Source organism: Melanaphis sacchari, unplaced genomic scaffold (assembly GCF_002803265.2).
Source record: "Melanaphis sacchari strain LSU unplaced genomic scaffold, SCAv2.0 Contig105_pilon_pilon, whole genome shotgun sequence".
Classification (NCBI taxonomy): domain Eukaryota; kingdom Metazoa; phylum Arthropoda; class Insecta; order Hemiptera; family Aphididae; genus Melanaphis; species Melanaphis sacchari.
In genome coordinates this window covers 517,034-535,635 of record NW_020270395.1, presented here as the reverse complement: position 1 = coordinate 535,635, position 18,602 = coordinate 517,034, and the positions used below count along the sequence as shown (strand labels likewise).

Genomic DNA, 18,602 nt, shown 5'->3' with positions numbered 1-18,602 from the left:
TTTTATAGCATACTTCTATATTTCTTGATTTCACTTGATAACCATCTTGAATTTATCAGGAAAGTCAATACCTTTTCTTCAGCATAAGTAAAATTCATAAATCAAGGGACTGACAATAACATAGTTATTTGTTTTGATTTCAAGAATATCACATTATTTTCATAATTGCAATGAATAAAAAAATAAATTCAAATTGTCAAATTATTTTTACGAGCAAAATTTTTAACTACTTTAAAATATTTATAAGGGTATGTAATATTAATATCAGTCAACTAATTTTATTAACGAATATATTATAAACTTATAAAAACTTGAAACTAAAAAAAAAAGTTATTAGAGGTTAGTAAGTTTACTGCGATTATCATGAAGGATAAATTTGTATAGGTATGATGATAGTTTATTAACAGGACTAGTAAGTAGTTTTAATATTTTTCATTGATTTTAAATGTTTAATATAATAAATTATATTTAATAGAAAAGCACATTATATTATCAAGAAAATAAAAATAAATAGTTCACATAACTAGGATTGTTATGTTTACCTGATGAAAACTGTCTTAATGTTATTAATACTTATAAAAAAAAAAAATATATAATATATGTATTGCTTGTATATTTTATACACTTTACAGTTACATAAATAAAAAAAGGGCCAATTGATTGGACTAAAGGATAAATATCCTTTCAATAATTCTTTATAAATACACAGTCATGGTTATCTTAATTAATATTTAAAACTAATTCTGTGCAATAAATGTAAATACAACATTCACGATAATTGTGAAAAAAAATAATGACTATTTTTTATCATCAATTAGTGCATTTGTAGCCTCTTTAAGTGTCTTTTCCATAAGTTTGCCAGTATTGCAGAAACCATGCTTAGTCTTGCCAAATGAATTGGGTCCAGCTGACGTTGGAGTATCCCTACCAATATTCCTCATACGCATTCTAGCTTCTTTAGGCATTTCTTCGGGTTCGTCATCACTAACATCACCAAACACTGCCGCAACAGACTTTGATGCTGGTTTTGGTAGAATAGGTGGTTCTTTCTAAAAGCAAACATTATATTATAAAAACACGTATTAAAATTCTAAAATTTTGAACATTCACTTGAATTTGGGTATTTATAAAGTTTCACATTAATAAATATACTTACAGTGGCAGGGCTGTTAAGAGTTATCTTAATGCCAGATTTTGCTGGAAGAGTTTTTTTCGTCATTCCAAATGATAACTTTGGTTTTTTGTCTGGTTGTTGTTTTTCTTTGTCTACACCGTCTATGGGGAAAAAAAAAAATAATATATTTATATTTTATGACGTGGAATTCTATTCAAACCTTTTGTGGAAATTTCGATTTCATTTGATAGTCGTTTTGACATGGTTTAATGCAAATATAGTTTTACAGACACATACGAATAAAATTGTATACAAACACAATAAAAATAAAAAACAAAATATTTTTAAACCGAATTATTATCTTACAAATGAAATTTTCAAATATTAGCTAGATACGATAAAAGTAACCAGCGTTTAAATTTGAAATTTGAAATGTTATAATACTATTGTGTACGGTGTACCTAATGATGGTATTCACTATTTATTACTTGACGTTTTAGTACTTCGTGTTCCCACAATAACCAAATCCAAACATTGTTATCAGTAACTCACAACGTTATCATTAAAGTTGGATAAAAAATTTAGACCTAATACACAGTATCAGGTTTATGAATAAAAACAAAATCATGTATTCGTGTTCATATACCGAATAACCAATGTATGGTTCAAAGAATTATTTACTGTGTCTACAGTGTGAACGCTGCACGCTGCATCTATTACGTATGTTCAAAGAAATAGTTAAAATGTCACACACTTAACGTGGCGAATTGTTAAAAGGCGAAACAAACCATAAAATAACACACAACACCAACGGATACGGTTTTACAGCATCGATACATTCATAAACTAAATAGTTTGTAAATATTGGCTTGTGGAAGTGAAACATGAACTACAACTGTTAAAAATATATAGGTACAAAAAAATCAAAATATAATAAAATTATGAAGGAAAAAATTTTTTTCAAAAATATTTCGGGGTGTGGTTAAATCCTGAAACCCTTTCTGTATACATGCCTTTTGTATCTATTGATGTTTGACATCATATTTTTTTAAATTTACTTTGTTATATTCTAATCTAACACATTTTGTAATAAGTAGATTATTGCACTTGAAATCATTTATAGTCCGCAAGTAAATTTCAACATAACAATAATAAACAATTATTGGAATAGCCACACTTGTGTACAGAGTGGAAAATTCAATCAATTTGCGTATCATATAACATGAATAGTGTTTACGTTATGTTAAGAATACAATTGTGTATACATATTAAAAAAAATAGTTCTTTGATAAACATTATAAATATGATTAGAAACTACTTAAAAATATTTCATAACGAGTATTTTCAAATAAAAAAGTATACGCTATTCATCCATCCGCTGTCATTTCTATCTCAATTAATCATTAGGAAGCTAATTCAATCTAAAAATTTACAAATTATTTACTTTATAGTAAGAAATAGTAAAAGACCTAAATTTTTAAATAAAATATAATTTTTGACATAAAAAATGCTCCATTTTGTAAAAAAATTTTTGATTTGTGAATCATTTGCTTTTTATTAATACATATTTTTAATTTAAGACATTTACTTGTTTTAAACGTTGGTTATTATTTTTTTAACATTAAAATATAACTATTTATTATACTTAGATTATTTAAAAGATAATGTAAAAATAGACTAGAGAAATAAAATTTATTTACTTTTAATATGTGTCAAAAATTCTGCAGTATGGTAATAAAAGATTTGGATACCATAATGCCAAATACACATTAATTTACAAGCCAGGTATCCCCATGACTAATAATAATATAAACATAATATTATATTATTATGAACTTATTGAGCAAGTAATGTATCTTATCTTTCAAAATGCCATCACAGTACTCATTTAATTCATTAGAAGCCACTGTTCTTACCATTATTGTAAATTATGAGTAAATTTTAAATTAAAAAACATTACTAATAAATGAAACTATACAATATATTTTTTGGTAAAATTTCACATAATATACAAATAATGTTGAATAAATCTGAGTATTCTAATATAGTAATATCTTACTTAAGAAATACATTTAAAAACTTTGTTAGCAAACAAAATCAGAGAAATAAATTTAGATGTATAGTTTTTCTTAATTTGTTTATAATAATGCTTCATACCTAAAAATGTATATAATAATATTAGGAAAGTAATAATGAACAATTAAAATTAAAAAAAAAAAAAAAACAATATTCAAAATTTAATCCTTATGTTCAAACAGCCAAAAAGAGTCACAACACACGTCGTCGTACTCATTAACTGTGCGTCATTTAGGAGGTTCCAATGTAGCTGAACCAAAATCGGTCATATGAGGGAACTTAACTTTTTTCCTATCCAATTCATCTTGTGCCCACATTATTAGCTTCATAAGATTGTAAAGTTTTGGTGTAATTGTTGGTTGATTGTGAAATCTCAAAATAGCTGCATTTAGCTCGCTAGATACCTGTTAAATATATTAAGAAAGTATTAGAATTAATATATAATTTAATAACATCACATTTTACTTTTTGTCTATGTGTAGTCTGAAGAAGGTCAGCAAATGGACTCTTTTGAGGTTCTTCAAATGCTAATAATGCAAGTGTTCTTTCTAGTTCTGTAAGTATAGTAGGATTTCCCTCTCCTACTTCTGATAGTTTAGCTTGGGCGAATACAAGAGCTTCTTCAATATTACCTTCTTTAATAAGTTCAATTAGATGCAATTGCTTCAAAAATAAATACAAACATAATAAATAAAAATTAAATAAAAATTTCCATTGTTTTTTTAACTAAGAATATTATATAGTTATAGGTACACAATAAGTAATTAATTATGCACAAAATGAACAATATGTAATACAAAATATAATAATTTAATATCTGTAATTTTAATAACTTATAACTTATTCATCTATATATAGTATTACATTTATAAATTACTACTGATATTTGAAATATTTTTAACATTGTAATTTCAATTTACATGTGTTATCATCACATCTGTCATTTTCTCCCCAAGTTACACTGTTTATCAGTAAAATATTTAAAAAAAAGTTGTATTAGAGAATGCTGAGCTCAAGTTTAATACATCTGAACATTTCCTTTATTCATATTTATTTTTAGTGACATTTTAAGCATAGATAAATAAAATTATTATTATTATATATGCATTATTAAGCTATAATGTATAGCAGAAACTTTCAAATATCAGTAATATGACTAAATTAATAAAACATAATACATTAAATGAAACTATATGATGAAAAAGTATAGATACAAAACAAAATTCAAATATTTCTTTATAGTTTAAATAAAATCAATAATTGTATACTTGGACAGTTGTGGGACTAAGAGAATTATATTTCAAAAATATTTAAAATTGCTTTCATTGTTCTATTAACTTATTAAGTATTAAACCATGTTTTAAAATTTAAATTTGAACAAAAATGGCTTTAAAAGTTTAAAATACCCCCATGGCATTAGCATCCCAAATTCATGAGGGATGCTAGAAAGCATACCTTATATAATAAATTTTAAAAGCCACTACCAAAACAAAATCCTGACTATGTCACTGTTTAAAATTATTTAATTTAAAAATGCTTAACAAAGCCACTTAAAATAATAAATCTTTCTGCCGTGATTACTTTTATCATAAATATAGTGTACCCCGTAATAATATACATGAACATCAAATTTTTGTGTCACTATCAACGATATGACAATCAAGAAAAGTGTTGTGCTTAATATTTTATTTGAACTATATTTTTTTAATTTGATTTTTGAGTTATGAAATTTATTAAATCATCCAAAATTATAGACATTTATTGATGTGTTAAAAAATCAGCAACATTGAGAGGACATTAAACAGCAACAGTTCTGCTGGTGTGAAAAAACATCAAGTATAAAAATTGTTCAGAAAAAATATGTAACCTAATTTTATTTTATAATACTAACGATAATATTAGTTATTTAAAAGGTATCACTTATAACTTAATCCTATAAATGTAATATTATGATTTTGTGAATATTTTTTTATCATACTTTTATACTTATAAAAATAATATTTTTTTGGCAATTTTGAATCTAGTAATAATGTAAACTTTGATTTTATTTTTTCTTAATATTATAGCTTATAATTGTTATCCATAACCCTTTGAGTCATTTCTGATAGAATGGCTGTCTATTACTTTCTGGCTGATTTCTTCCTTAAGTGCTTAAAGTGATGTTCCAATAAGACAGAAGCATAGCTTATGATGTTTACTAACAATTTTAAGAGTTATTTTGTTGAATGTCTTCTCTCTTTGCGAGGAGACATCACCTAATCTCCGAGTTACTTGATCACTTGATTTATTACCTTGTGATTATTTTTTTTAAAGAATATTTAATGGTGCAAGAGCACAATCATCGCCCCAAATTTTATAAGCACTTAAGGAAGCAATCACCCAGGAAGTGGTAGCCATTTCACCGGAAATGATATGAAGAACTAGGAATAACTTCTGAGAAAGGTTTCGTCCATGTTTTAACAACTGAGACTACCATTTACAAGACATAGAGTTCAAAACCAAATAATTATTTTATTTAATATAAAATGGTATAGTATTTGTTAAAAAATAAAAGGATTATTTCTCTATCCTTGTTTATTTGTAAATGTCTTTTGGAATATGGTAGGTTTATTTTCAGGACCATGTAATAAAATAAAACAGAAACTAGATCATGTTTAGTCTCAAAAGTTTTAAACTAATAATTAACTGGTATTTATAATTTAAATTAGACAGGATACAAATCATTATTAATATAGACATTAACTACTTGAATTAAAAAGCTATGATAAATATTGAACAAGATTATAAAAAAATATTAACCTGTAAATGAAAGTATAAATCACGATCATCATCTAGTAAACCAGGGTATAATTGATTGATAAGTGTAATGGCTTCTTGCATTTTTCCTGACTGTACAGATTCTATCACTTTAATGCGGTTTCCCAAGGTATTTAACTTGAGGGGAGAACTAATACCAGCTTCTTGTTCAAATTTTTCAGCTGCTTCTTTGAACCCTTCTAAAATATATAACACAATTTGCACATGTTCTTAAAATGTACAAGTGGACAGAAGATATTTGTTTATACATACCAGACACCAAGTAGTTCATAATAAGTTTATTCATGTCTTTACGGTTGACTTTCATATTTTCGATTCGACTCAGCCAATCTGGCTTGGTAACGTTAGGCTGCGTTGATGGTGAATAGCTCATGATTGCTATACCAATTTTTTAACGCACAATTCTTGTATAAGTCAAAATCACAGCAAAATAATAAATGTAAATTATTTATAAACAAGAGTGACAACAGAGAAATGAGAATAATGTAAAGTGTTAAGGCCTTACGGGAATTGTAAAAAAATAATAATACGATGCCAAAAACTGTGATATCAATATTGTTGTGTGGTCATATGGTTACTTTTCTAGATTTTAATCTCAAAGGTGGTAACAATGAGATAATGCTATCACATTTTTATCGATATATACCATATACCATACGTCATATATATGACTTTATGTATAATATGAAAACTCAAAACAGATCCTTCGGCTCGAATACTATGGGAAAAATATAAGATTCATAATAATTCTCATAGCCTGTGTATACTGTATGTGTATTAACTGTCACCATAATTGTTGATATTATACTAATATAATTTATTTAATTTTTGTGAATCGTGAATGATCACCTAAAACGACTAAAACTTAAAATTCCTGAGACGACAGACTATGCATTGACTGAGGTAAATTATATTATCCAAGTCCGTGTCTAATGGATACCACAGTCCGCAGAATAGAACAAATTATAACCTGTCATAATATTGAAAATTTACAAATTATGCTAATACCAATGACATTAAAATACATTAATAAACTCAAAAAAGTATTGTACAAGACGTATAGATTAATAAATAATACATATATTATTCATAGTTCCTACTATTTGAAAACAAATTAAGCTTATCTCTAATTCTCAAAGTGATAATATATCCATTTTTAAAATCATAAATCTATAAACAAAGTAAAACTTAAGTTAAAACACTCAAAACTAAATACTTGTAATAGAAGTATAAGTCTATTATAAATTATAAGTCTATGGTCTAAACACTCTAAACTTAGAGTTTAGGTCAATGATAACTACAGATAATAGATATTATGTGAAAATAACTGATAACAATTTTATCTTTACAAGTTTTTTTGCAAGTTTCTACATTGATATTTAAATTTTATTACCAAGTTATAATATAGTTTTATAACGTTTTAGTAGCATGGGAAAGAGTTAAGAGATAATTAATAGTCTTGTAAAAGTATATTACTGTATCTGTGATGTGAACTTTGAAGGTAACAGTAATGTTATTTGGAATACCTAAATCGAAAATTATGTTAATTTTATTTTTCTAAAAAGTGTGGGTGTTTAAATTTGTCATATGTAAACAATAGGATTTAAAAACAATGTAAGTTATCGTTTAATTTAAAATTATTAGATATTTCATGTTGGATATCAAAACAATTAAGATGAGTAATAATCTGAACAGCACTTTTAACTATGTGTATAGTTGTTCATTAGAGACAAATGTTCAGATAAAAATTGGAACCCTTGAAGGTATCAAGCACAACATTGATTATGAAAAAATACTTAATGATCCAATGAAAAAATTTTCTGGCTTATACCAAAAGCAAATTTCTGATCTGGTAGTGTACTGCCAAGTATACAGTGACAGTAAACCACTTAGTTTACCTGTTTCGACTTCTTACAAACATTTTACTAACCGTTGGAGCTGGAATGAATGGGTTATATTACCAATCCAGTTTAGTGATCTGCCAAGAAATGCATTATTAACGCTGACAGTGTATGACTGTGCTGGACCAGCTTCTATGACAGCAGTTGGTGGTACATCTATATCATTGTTTGGCAAACATGGTGTTTTTCGACAAGGTATGATTGATCTCAGAGTATGGCCTGATCGAGAAGCTGATGGTAATATATCTTCTACACCAGGAAAGTGTTTATCCGACACTAATCGTATGCAATCCCTAGCTAAATTGGCCAAACAACATAGAAATGGCAATATTCCTGAAGTTGATTGGTTGGACAGGTTAACATTTAGAGAAATTGAACTTATCAATGAAAAAGAAAAAAAGACCTCCAATTATCCTTATTTAATGATAGAATTTCCAGAAATTATATCGAATGGTACTGTCTATAGTGTTGTACATTATGAACAAGATGGTGATGAAATATATCCATTTAGAGTTAATCCAGACATAGTTACTGTACCGGATGCTGAAGTAATGCAGGAAAATTTAGTAGAAAGTAAACATCATAAACTTGCCAGGAGTTTAAGAAGTGGAATATCTGACAAGGATGCAAAACCAACTGCAACAATAAGAGACATGTTAAACACTATTGTTGGATATCCGCCTACAAAAATATTAACAACTGAAGAACAAGATCTTATATGGAAGTACAGATTTTACTTATGTAATCAAAAAAAAGCTCTAACAAAATTCCTAGAATGTGTAAATTGGAAATTGCATGGAGAGGCTATGCAAGCATTAGATATGATGTATCAATGGGCTCCAATGGATGTAGATGATTCATTGCGTTTATTAAGTCCAGCATTTAAACATTCGTTAGTACGCAAATATGCTGTAGAACGATTGCAACAAGCAACTGATGAAGATTTACTCTTGTATCTATTACAGTTGGTTCAAGCTCTTAAGTATGAAAACTTTGAACACATCAACAATAGCTTAAAATTAATGGAAGATAAATACCCCGTAACCGATAGTCTGACAGAGTCAGTATCTGGATTAAGTTTGAAAGATAGTAGTGACAGTAATATTGCTTGTACAATCAATCATTTTGAAATGTGTAAACCTGAAGATATGGACTTGGCACGTTTTTTGATTCATAGAGCAAGTAAAAACTTCAGTTTAGCTAATTATTTTTATTGGTATCTGATGATTGAATGTGAAGATCAAGATTCTACTATTAAACAAGATATACGTGTCCGTAACATGTATTTAAGTGTTATGAAAACATTTTTAATGACTTTGTATAATGGTAGTGCAGAATGTCAAAGAATACATGGAATGTTGACACGTCAACAAAACTTTATTGATCGTTTGGTTAGAATAATCAAAACTGTTGCCAGGGAAAGTGGCAATCGTAAAAAGAAAATCGATAAGCTGCAAGCGTTATTAGGTGAAACAGATACAAAATTTAGTTTTATGTCTTTTGAACCTTTACATTTACCACTTGACCCGAGTATACATATTACAGGGATAGTTCCTGAGAAAGCAGTACTTTTTAAGTCTGCTTTAATGCCTTCAAGACTCACATTCACGGTACAAGATAACAAAGAGTATGTAGCTATATTTAAACATGGTGATGATTTGCGACAAGATCAACTCATACTACAGATCATCACACTTATGGATAAACTTTTAAGAAGCGAAAACTTAGATTTAAAACTTACTCCATACAGAGTCTTAGCAACAAGTACAAGACACGGTTTTGTGCAATTTGTAAATTCATTACCTGTTGCTGAAATATTAGCAACTGAAGGTTCAATACAAAATTATTTCCGTAAGACCCATCCAAATGAGAATGCACCCTTTGGAATATCTTCTGATATTATGGAGAATTATATAAAAAGTTGTGCCGGTTACTGTGTTATTACATATTTATTAGGAGTCGGTGATCGTCATTTTGATAATTTATTATTGACTTCAACAGGTAAACTGTTTCACATAGATTTTGGATACATATTGGGTAGAGACCCTAAACCATTACCTCCGCCTATGAAATTAAGCAAAGAAATGGTTGAAGCAATGGGTGGTGTTAACAGTGAACATTACCATGAATTCAGAAAATTATGTTATACTGCATTTTTACACTTGAGGCGCCATGCTAATCTAATACTAAATCTTTTCTCATTGATGGTGGATGCTAGTGTTCCAGACATTGCATTAGAACCGGATAAGACTGTTAATAAAGTTCAAGATAAATTCAGATTGGACTTGGGCGATGAAGAAGCTGTTCATTATTTCCAAAATCTATTGGATGTGTCTGTTACAGCTGTGATGGCAGTACTTGTTGAACAATTGCATAAATTTGCTCAATATTGGAGAAAATAAAATATAAAAATACACAATTAACTGTTGATTATTTGTTATACTATTTTTATTTAATTAATTATAAGTATATTATATAATATATCTTTTTAAATGATCAGTGTTTTTATTATTATTATTATTATTTACTTTTTGGTGATACAGTATGTAGAATCTTAATTTGAGAAATATAACAGTGAAATCAAATAATGATCATGAATGTTGTTTATGAATTGATAATTAGCTATATCATTGTGTTATCTTATCTTTAAAAGTGTTTAAACCTTACAAACACGTCAATTGAATAATTGTCGATTTTTTCTCAAGTACACACATCTTTAAATAAGATAAATCATCTTTATTTGATACATTCAATAGAAAATAAATTTAAGACACATCATGGAGTTCAATGCATCTGGTAATTATATCATCACAATGTTATTTAATTTATAATTTATCGCAATGGCCAATGAGTGTGTAAATATAAAAAAAATTTTTTACAAATTTTTAATTTAAAATAATTTAAGTTAATAATTATATATTTGTACAATTGTTTTATACTTAAGATAGTTAATTGAAGTTATTAAACCTATTGCCTAATAAATTAAATACTCAAATATACTGTAGGTTAATACTTAAAAGCTACAGCAAATATTATTTTTAGGCTCATCAAAAAAATTGTAAATTTCAATTATATAAATAAATTAAAACTCTATTATAATAATAAGATAAATTTGAGGAAGTTTAGAGAATAAATGCAGTTTAGTTATCATGCTCAATTTTGAATACATTTTTTTTAAATCACTAAATTCGAAAGTGTTTTGAAAAAATCTCGCATTTTTTTCTTGGAAAATTATACCAAAAAAACTATAAAATAATATTGATTTTTTTAAACATTTTAGTATCGTTAATAAAAATATCAAAAGATTACTTTTTTAATGTTTTTTTTTTTTTTTTATAATGGATAGAATTATGCAATTAGATTTTAACAATCGTACTTATTTTTTTAAAACAAAAAATTATTGTTTTTTTTTTTATAATTGAAACTAAAAATTTAACTTTTAATTTTTTCGTTAATTAATATATTATTATTGTTACTGTTGTTGTCATTGTCACCAGTTCCTGTATTATCAGAAGAGTATTTTTTGCTGATCAATATATTATTTTCTTGTATTGTTTTCGTATCATACAGCTGACTTTCAAGCTAGGTCTAATGTCAAAGTTTCAGTTTTAAGAATATGACATTTCTTTAAAGACATACACTTAGTTGAATAAAACTTTAAAACTTTTTTTCTGCGATTTTGGGAAAGTTAAGCTTGAAATGATGCTACATTCCTTGAATATTATTAGTGTGTGCTCCTATTTCTGAATTCTCGCATTAAATGGAATGATTCATTGTTAAATTTACAAATCCTTCATCTTCCAAACATTAAGCTCTAATTAACTCAAGGAACCAAAAAATAAATAATAATAGTACAATGTCATAAGGTAAAAAAATGCAATTTAGGTGAACTTAAAGACCAAGCAGGTCACTCACTCCGAAAATTAAAAACAAAAATATCCCTAGATTTGTTATGCAACACACCATCTTTACTAGGTGACGAGGTAAAAAAAATACATTTTGGATGCAATTAGACACCAGGTTTATCGGGAAAATCGTGTTGACTGCGACTAAGTTATTATTTATTTAGATAATTACGATAATTATTAGAGTATTTATAATTCTATACCTTAATTGTCGTTCCTGGAAAAATCCAATCATTAATTACCTACTTTTAAAAGGGTGTCTTTATCTCGCTTTTTAACGGGTATTAAAAAATATGCCTTGAGTTCTCTTTGAATACCACCAAAGTTCATTGACGTGGTGCCTAAGGTTCTACTTTTTTCGAGCAAATTTAAACTCTTCAATTTCCACTATTTGAATGACTTCGCCTATTAAAAAATTAATTAATTTAAAAATATAAAAACAATGATTTTAATTTTAATTGAAATTTATTTATTTGAAAGTTCTAGAACAAAAGTTTAAACTTACTTATCTTATTATGGTTCGTAGTCATAGCCTCGAAAGTTATTTCTCTGTGAAATTATGATCAATTTTCAACAGTAAGTTCGATATCGTTTTATTAAAAAATAACAAAGAAACATTTTCCAACCATAAATATGCAAACGACAATATTTGGTATAATGACAAATGCGATTTATGAAAAATTTATCTACCCGAATCGATCAATAATAGGAGCCGTATTTGATTATTTTATTTATGGATTTTCTACACCTCCTAAAAAACCTGTTTAAAGAACGCACATTATTATAATAGGTAATTTAAATCATGATTATTTTTACTAAACCGTAACGGATCAACAAATTTCATGATTGTAATTTTTGTATCACAGTTATTGAAGGGTGGCCATTGGTTTTACGTTCAAATAAATCATTCAACTCAATAAAAATAACAAACGTCATTTTAAAATTGTTTTATGACAGAAAAAAATCATATTTTAATGTTTAAATAAACATATTTAACTTTATATTATTTATCTTAAAAATATATATTCAAAATTAAATAAGAAATAAATGTTAAGTATCTTTTCAGCATCTTAGTTCTTTATTGTCAATTACCTAACTAAATTTAAAATTTTCATTAATATCCAAAGGTTATAGTTGGTGGATTAACCAAAGTTATAATATTAACTTATTGTATTTAAGTGTTTAATATGTTTATTTAATTGTTCTTTTAGTATTATAAATTTATAAATAACAGGTCATTTAAAGATAACCTTAAAATATATTTCTTATTTATAACTTAAGAAGTGTTTAATTGGCGTGGAATAGAAGTGTAAAAAAATATGTGATATTTTTTTTTTATAAATCTAATTATTTTACTTACTATGATAAAAATATAATATTAATTCACATTTTATGAAATTCCTGATTAAAATTTTAATTTAAAAAAAATACAGTAGGTAAGCATTTATCTAATGATTACTAACTAAAAATAAAATATTTATCAAGGTCAAGAAAATATATAAAATATTCATTTATACTTTATAAAATCTATGAACATGTTTAAATTATGATAAAAATTAATTAGGTATTATTTAAGAAAAAAAAAAATATCAACACAAAACATTTAAGTTTTTTATGAATATTAAATAATGAAAATTTTGAATTATTTATAAGGTTTAAATGTATAATTAAATACAAATTAAATTAATACTATAAAAGTTTAAAAAAATGAGTAATAGTTAATTTATTTGTTGATATAGATATTTTATTTTATAATAAAATTATACTATTTGGTTTTAATTTATAACATTTTAAAATTTTAATTTAGAACATCCTCATAAGAGGTACAATCCATTAAAAGGAGAATGGATTTTAGTTTCTCCTCACCGAATGAAAAGACCCTGGGATGGACAAACAGAATCTGTGTTCAATGACATGGGTCCAGAATTTGATCCTACCAACCCACTATGTCCTGGAGTAGTCAGGAGTAGTGGTATTGTTAGTATATAAACATGTAATATTATAATTGTGGTTTATATTTTAATCTACAATATTATAATTTGAAATTATTTTTAGTTGACTCCAGATTATAAGTCCACATATGTCTTTACAAATGACTTTCCAGCCATGTTAGAGGATACACCATCACCTCCCCAAAGTGATGATCCTTTGTTTAAAATCGAAGGAGTTAAAGGAACATGCCGTGTTATGTGTTTTTATCCTAAATCTAATGTGACAATAGCTCTCATGTCTATACATGATATAGTAACTGTGATTTCAAGGTATAATTTGTAGTATATTATATTCATTTAATATTATTCATTTTAATTATTTTTTTTTTTTTTACAGTTGGATACAGCAATTAGAAGAATTAGGAAAAACCTATCCTTGGGTGCAAATTTTTGAAAATAAAGGTGCTATAATGGGTTGTTCTAATCATCATCCTCATTGTCAAATATGGGCTTGTTCGTTTTTACCGAATGAACCACGTATAAAAGATATTCATCAGAAAGAATACTTAGAAAAGTATGGAAGACCAATGCTGATGGATTATGTTGATCGCGAATTAAAAGCAAAAGTACAAAATATTAAATACTATAATATTATTTGTGCTGCATAATAGTACCATTTGGTCAAAGCCTCATTCAAAATTATAACAGTTTAGCCCATAGACTAAATTACTACTATCTGTACCATGCTAACTCTTTTTGGTGGGAGAATATGGATTGGGTGTCCTTATTTAATATAAATACTTGAACTCATATAAAAATAAAAATACAAAAATGCAATTAAAAACATCAATTCTAAATAATAATAATAACTATTTTTAAATTGGGATAAAATAATTTTTTTCACAAATTTCACATAAAATTCATTTTTAAATAAAATAAAAATGTATCTTTTAATTTGTATTACCTAAAATGAGTAGCCCTTTAAATCATTTACCTGTTCACCAAATTCTCTTAGTACAACAGTAACTTTAACCAAAATTTTTTTCTTTACATAATATACAATTTTATCCCAGTCATCAATTTTTTTTTTAAATAAGGAAATACATTTAATCATTAATTATATTAATTAGTTAAAGTGGAAATAAATAAAAGTTTTTTTATAGTTTAAACTTAAAATAAAAAGAACAAACCTTTTATTTTTATATTAGGTATTTAGAAATAATTTGTATTTTTTTTTTTTTTTTTAATAATTCTAGTTTATTACTATTTATTTGTATTACTTATAAAGTACAGGCATGAGGGTGGGTGGTATGTATAAAAAATAATTATTTAGATATGTTAATATTAATTTTTTACTAAAGTTACTTTTTAAAATATACTTTTAAATAGATAAGAATTGTTACCGAAAATCAACACTGGGTTGTTTTGGTGCCATTTTGGGCTATATGGCCATATGAGACTATGATATTACCCAAGAGACATGTAAAAAGGATGAATGAAATTACAGAACACGAAAAAACAACTTTGGCATCAGTAATGAAAATATTAACAATAAAATATGATAACATGTTCAAAACATCATTTCCATATTCAATGGGTTGGCATGGTATGTTAAAATTATTATTACAAAAATTAAGCTTATAAATAATAATACTTATTTACTGTATTACCAATTTATTGTTAGGTGCACCAACTGGACCAAATTGTGAAAGTAGTGATCATTGGGTATTTCATGGGATTTATTTGCCACCATTGTTACGTTCAGCAACAGTGAAAAAATTCATATCCGGGTAAATAATATTATTACTTATTTTTCAAGAGAACCGATCATTACTCAATTATACTTATGTGTATATGTTTAGATTTGAGCTGCTAGCCCAATGCCAAAGAGATTTAACTGCGGAACAAGCTGCAGAACGATTAAGATCACAATCAGATATTCACTACTTGCAATAAAACCAAATAAACATACTTAGTTCAAATGTAAAATTCAAAGAGACATTTTTATTATCAAAATAATTGCCATATGATTACAATTTTATATTAATTACAATCTAATTAATTAACAATATTTTATTTTCAATATATTGGAAAGTTTTTATCTACTTGCATACTCCATTCATATAATCCTCCTATGACATCTTTTATCCATTTAACATTGTCTGTTATCTCTTTGTATTTTTTCAACTCATCTACAGCTCTTTGAGAGTCATTGCCACGGCGACAAATAGTAATTACTGTAAAAATTTGCATATATAATATTACAGTTGTCTTTTTGTTTGCATATGTAGGTATTTAACAAATTATTAATCAATGTTAATTTTACTTACAATTTGGTGTCATTTTACCAAATGAATTGATTTCTTCAATTAACTTAGAACGAGTATCTTTACTTTTTAAATCACTTAGCTGAATATTTATTGAAAAAGGTAAATGGCACATGTCATATTCTACTTTTTTACGTACATCTATCATTAAAAATGGATTTTTTTTAGATACCAATTCATTTAAATCAAAAACTGTAATACGTTCATTTTCTTTCAGCAAATTAAGCACTTTGAACTAATAAACAATCAATAAATTAATATTTTAAAAATATTAAAAGGATTCTATTTACTTTATCATTTGCTTTTGATCCACAAAATTCTTCATAATCCATAGTTATTGTTATATCTTCTGGATTTTTAGTACATATACATCCACTTCGTTTTACGTTTGTTAATTTAATTTTCTTAAACTCGCAATCTCCCCCATCATATAACAGTAAACTGTTGTAAAGTACATTTGGATGATCAACAATAATTTTGATAGTTTCCATTGCTTGCAGAACACCAATTACCCCGGGAACTATAAATAATAATTAGTGCAAATGTCTTATATTTTTATTTATAATGATATATTGTTACCTGGTCCCAAAACACCTGCTGAAGCACAATTCCCTACAGTTTCAGGGGATTGTGGTTTTGGATGTAAACATCTAAAGCATATTGATCCTTTGTAGTTATAAACAGTCAGTTGCCCATCAAAATGTATAGCTGATCCCGAGACTAAAGGCTTGCCAGCTTTTACACAAGTATCATTAATTATATATCGAGTAACTAAATTATCACTAGCATCTATAATTACATCATACTGTTTAAAAATATCCAATGAGTTTTGACCATCCAATTGAACGTCATGAACAACAATATTAACATCTTCATTCATACTGAAAATGTTATAGATAATAATTATTTAAAAGTAATAATAATATAAATGTTTTTAGAAAAACATTTTTTGGTAATAAATAATATTCAAATACAAACCGATTTAACGACAATTTGCCAGACTCGACTTTTCGCATACCAACATTGCACTGTGCATGCAACAACTGTCTATGCAAATTACTAAGTTCAACTTCATCATAGTCAACAAGTCCGATTGTACCCACTCCAGCACTTGCTAAATACATTGATGATGGACATCCTAGGCCACCAACGCCAATTATAAGAACACTTGATGTTTTTAATTTTTTTTGTCCTGATAAAATATTATTAGTTTTTAAATTATTAAAGTAAATGTATAAAAATATTTTGTCCTTCAACACCAATTTCTGGTAAAATGATCTGTCTGCTATAACGGTTAATGTCAAATTTAGTCAAACATTGTTTCTGAAATTTCAAAAAATATAAAGTACATATTAACATTGTAAATTTGTAAATGAATAATAGGTAACAACAATGTACAATAATATACTATTTATTTTAAGACTTAATAATTTAAAAACATATTTAACTTATTATTTATAAGCTTTTTAACGTTTTAAGATTTTATAAGGTATACTTTCTTAACAATACAATAAAAATATGTTGTGACAAGCACAAAAATATGACAACTAACAAATATACAAATATTTTAGGTAGGTATTAATATATTATAATATTGCAACAGCACATAATTTAAAGTACATTTGGCATAAAATAAAATAAAATAATAAATAATTATAAAGATATTAGTGAATAAAGGACCTATTTTAAAAATCATCAAAAATTTCTCAGATTAATTGTAGGTAGAAGCTATTTTTTTCTTTTTTATGGCAATATCATTAATTAGATTCAATTTTTAATTTTACAATCTTTCTTCTATATTTAAGGTATAAGTTAATATTTAAATAGAAGACAAAATCTCAATATACTATAAAATAATTACAATTGATTGAATTTTGGGAAGTTTATATTTTGCACTTTATTTTTTCTCAATAATTTTGTATTTTCCTCATTATTCACTGTGGTAATCTTTTAAGAATGATCACATTATAAATTATAATATAATGTGAAATGTTTATTAGTTTTATGAATTTAAATCTCACAACTTTAAATGACAAGTTTGAAATTCGCTTGATATTGTATTATCTATTAATATTTATTAGGTACCTGTTTTTTTTTCAATAATGCAGTTTTTTTATTCAATTCAACATTTAAAAGTGCTATCTCGGCAGATAATCGACTTATTTCTTCATTATTATGTATGACGTTCGTGTCTTCAGCATTATCTAAGCACGATGACATTTTTAACAAAATAATGAAATACTATGCACTCTAGAGATTACGGTTCACAAACAAGTAAACCAAAAATGATTCTTCCAATTTTTCAGTTTACTTTAAAGTTATCAATTAGAACGGACTTATTAAAATTCATAAGAACGAATAGATAACAATATAATATTTATATTTTTTATTTATCTACATCATGTCCATTGCCCACAAGTTTAGTGAGCAGTTTGAAGATAGAAATTTAAATTAAATCGTCATGAACTATGTTACGGCTTTATCAGTGTTACGACTTGAATAGCAAGTTGATAACACAAACGCGATTAAGA

The 18,602-nt window shown here is 26.1% G+C and overlaps 5 protein-coding genes across 5 annotated transcripts; 2 read left to right on the top strand and 3 right to left on the bottom strand.

Moving 5' to 3' along the window:
- Positions 1-593: 593 nt before the first annotated feature.
- On the bottom strand, positions 594-1,636 carry LOC112603239 (PEST proteolytic signal-containing nuclear protein-like). Its single transcript, XM_025351734.1, has 3 exons — positions 1,335-1,636; positions 1,157-1,275; positions 594-1,049 (listed from the first exon to the last, which is right to left on the bottom strand). Exons 1-3 carry the CDS (start codon positions 1,375-1,377, stop codon positions 798-800), a joined length of 414 nt encoding a protein of 137 aa, XP_025207519.1. The 5' UTR covers positions 1,378-1,636; the 3' UTR covers positions 594-797.
- A 1,646-nt stretch (positions 1,637-3,282) lies between these two features.
- On the bottom strand, positions 3,283-6,546 carry LOC112602969 (glucose-induced degradation protein 8 homolog). The gene is made up of 4 exons (XM_025351360.1): positions 6,260-6,546; positions 5,990-6,186; positions 3,656-3,853; positions 3,283-3,594 (listed from the first exon to the last, which is right to left on the bottom strand). The coding sequence occupies exons 1-4, from the start codon at positions 6,378-6,380 to the stop codon at positions 3,418-3,420; spliced, it is 693 nt and encodes a 230-aa protein (XP_025207145.1). The 5' UTR covers positions 6,381-6,546; the 3' UTR covers positions 3,283-3,417.
- Positions 6,547-7,364: 818 nt separating this feature from the next.
- Positions 7,365-10,354, top strand: LOC112603319 (phosphatidylinositol 3-kinase catalytic subunit type 3). The gene has a single exon (XM_025351840.1). It carries the CDS (start codon positions 7,659-7,661, stop codon positions 10,308-10,310), a length of 2,652 nt encoding a protein of 883 aa, XP_025207625.1. The 5' UTR covers positions 7,365-7,658; the 3' UTR covers positions 10,311-10,354.
- Positions 10,355-10,685: 331 nt separating this feature from the next.
- LOC112603318 (probable galactose-1-phosphate uridylyltransferase) lies at positions 10,686-15,774 on the top strand. Its single transcript, XM_025351839.1, has 7 exons — positions 10,686-10,704; positions 13,621-13,790; positions 13,869-14,074; positions 14,142-14,370; positions 15,134-15,350; positions 15,429-15,534; positions 15,607-15,774. Exons 1-7 carry the CDS (start codon positions 10,686-10,688, stop codon positions 15,698-15,700), a joined length of 1,041 nt encoding a protein of 346 aa, XP_025207624.1. The 3' UTR covers positions 15,701-15,774.
- LOC112603317 (adenylyltransferase and sulfurtransferase MOCS3) lies at positions 15,760-18,507 on the bottom strand. Its single transcript, XM_025351837.1, has 7 exons — positions 18,157-18,507; positions 17,322-17,394; positions 17,050-17,263; positions 16,651-16,952; positions 16,362-16,591; positions 16,075-16,306; positions 15,760-15,981 (listed from the first exon to the last, which is right to left on the bottom strand). Exons 1-7 carry the CDS (start codon positions 18,289-18,291, stop codon positions 15,824-15,826), a joined length of 1,344 nt encoding a protein of 447 aa, XP_025207622.1. The 5' UTR covers positions 18,292-18,507; the 3' UTR covers positions 15,760-15,823.
- Between the last annotated feature and the right edge of the window lie 95 nt (positions 18,508-18,602).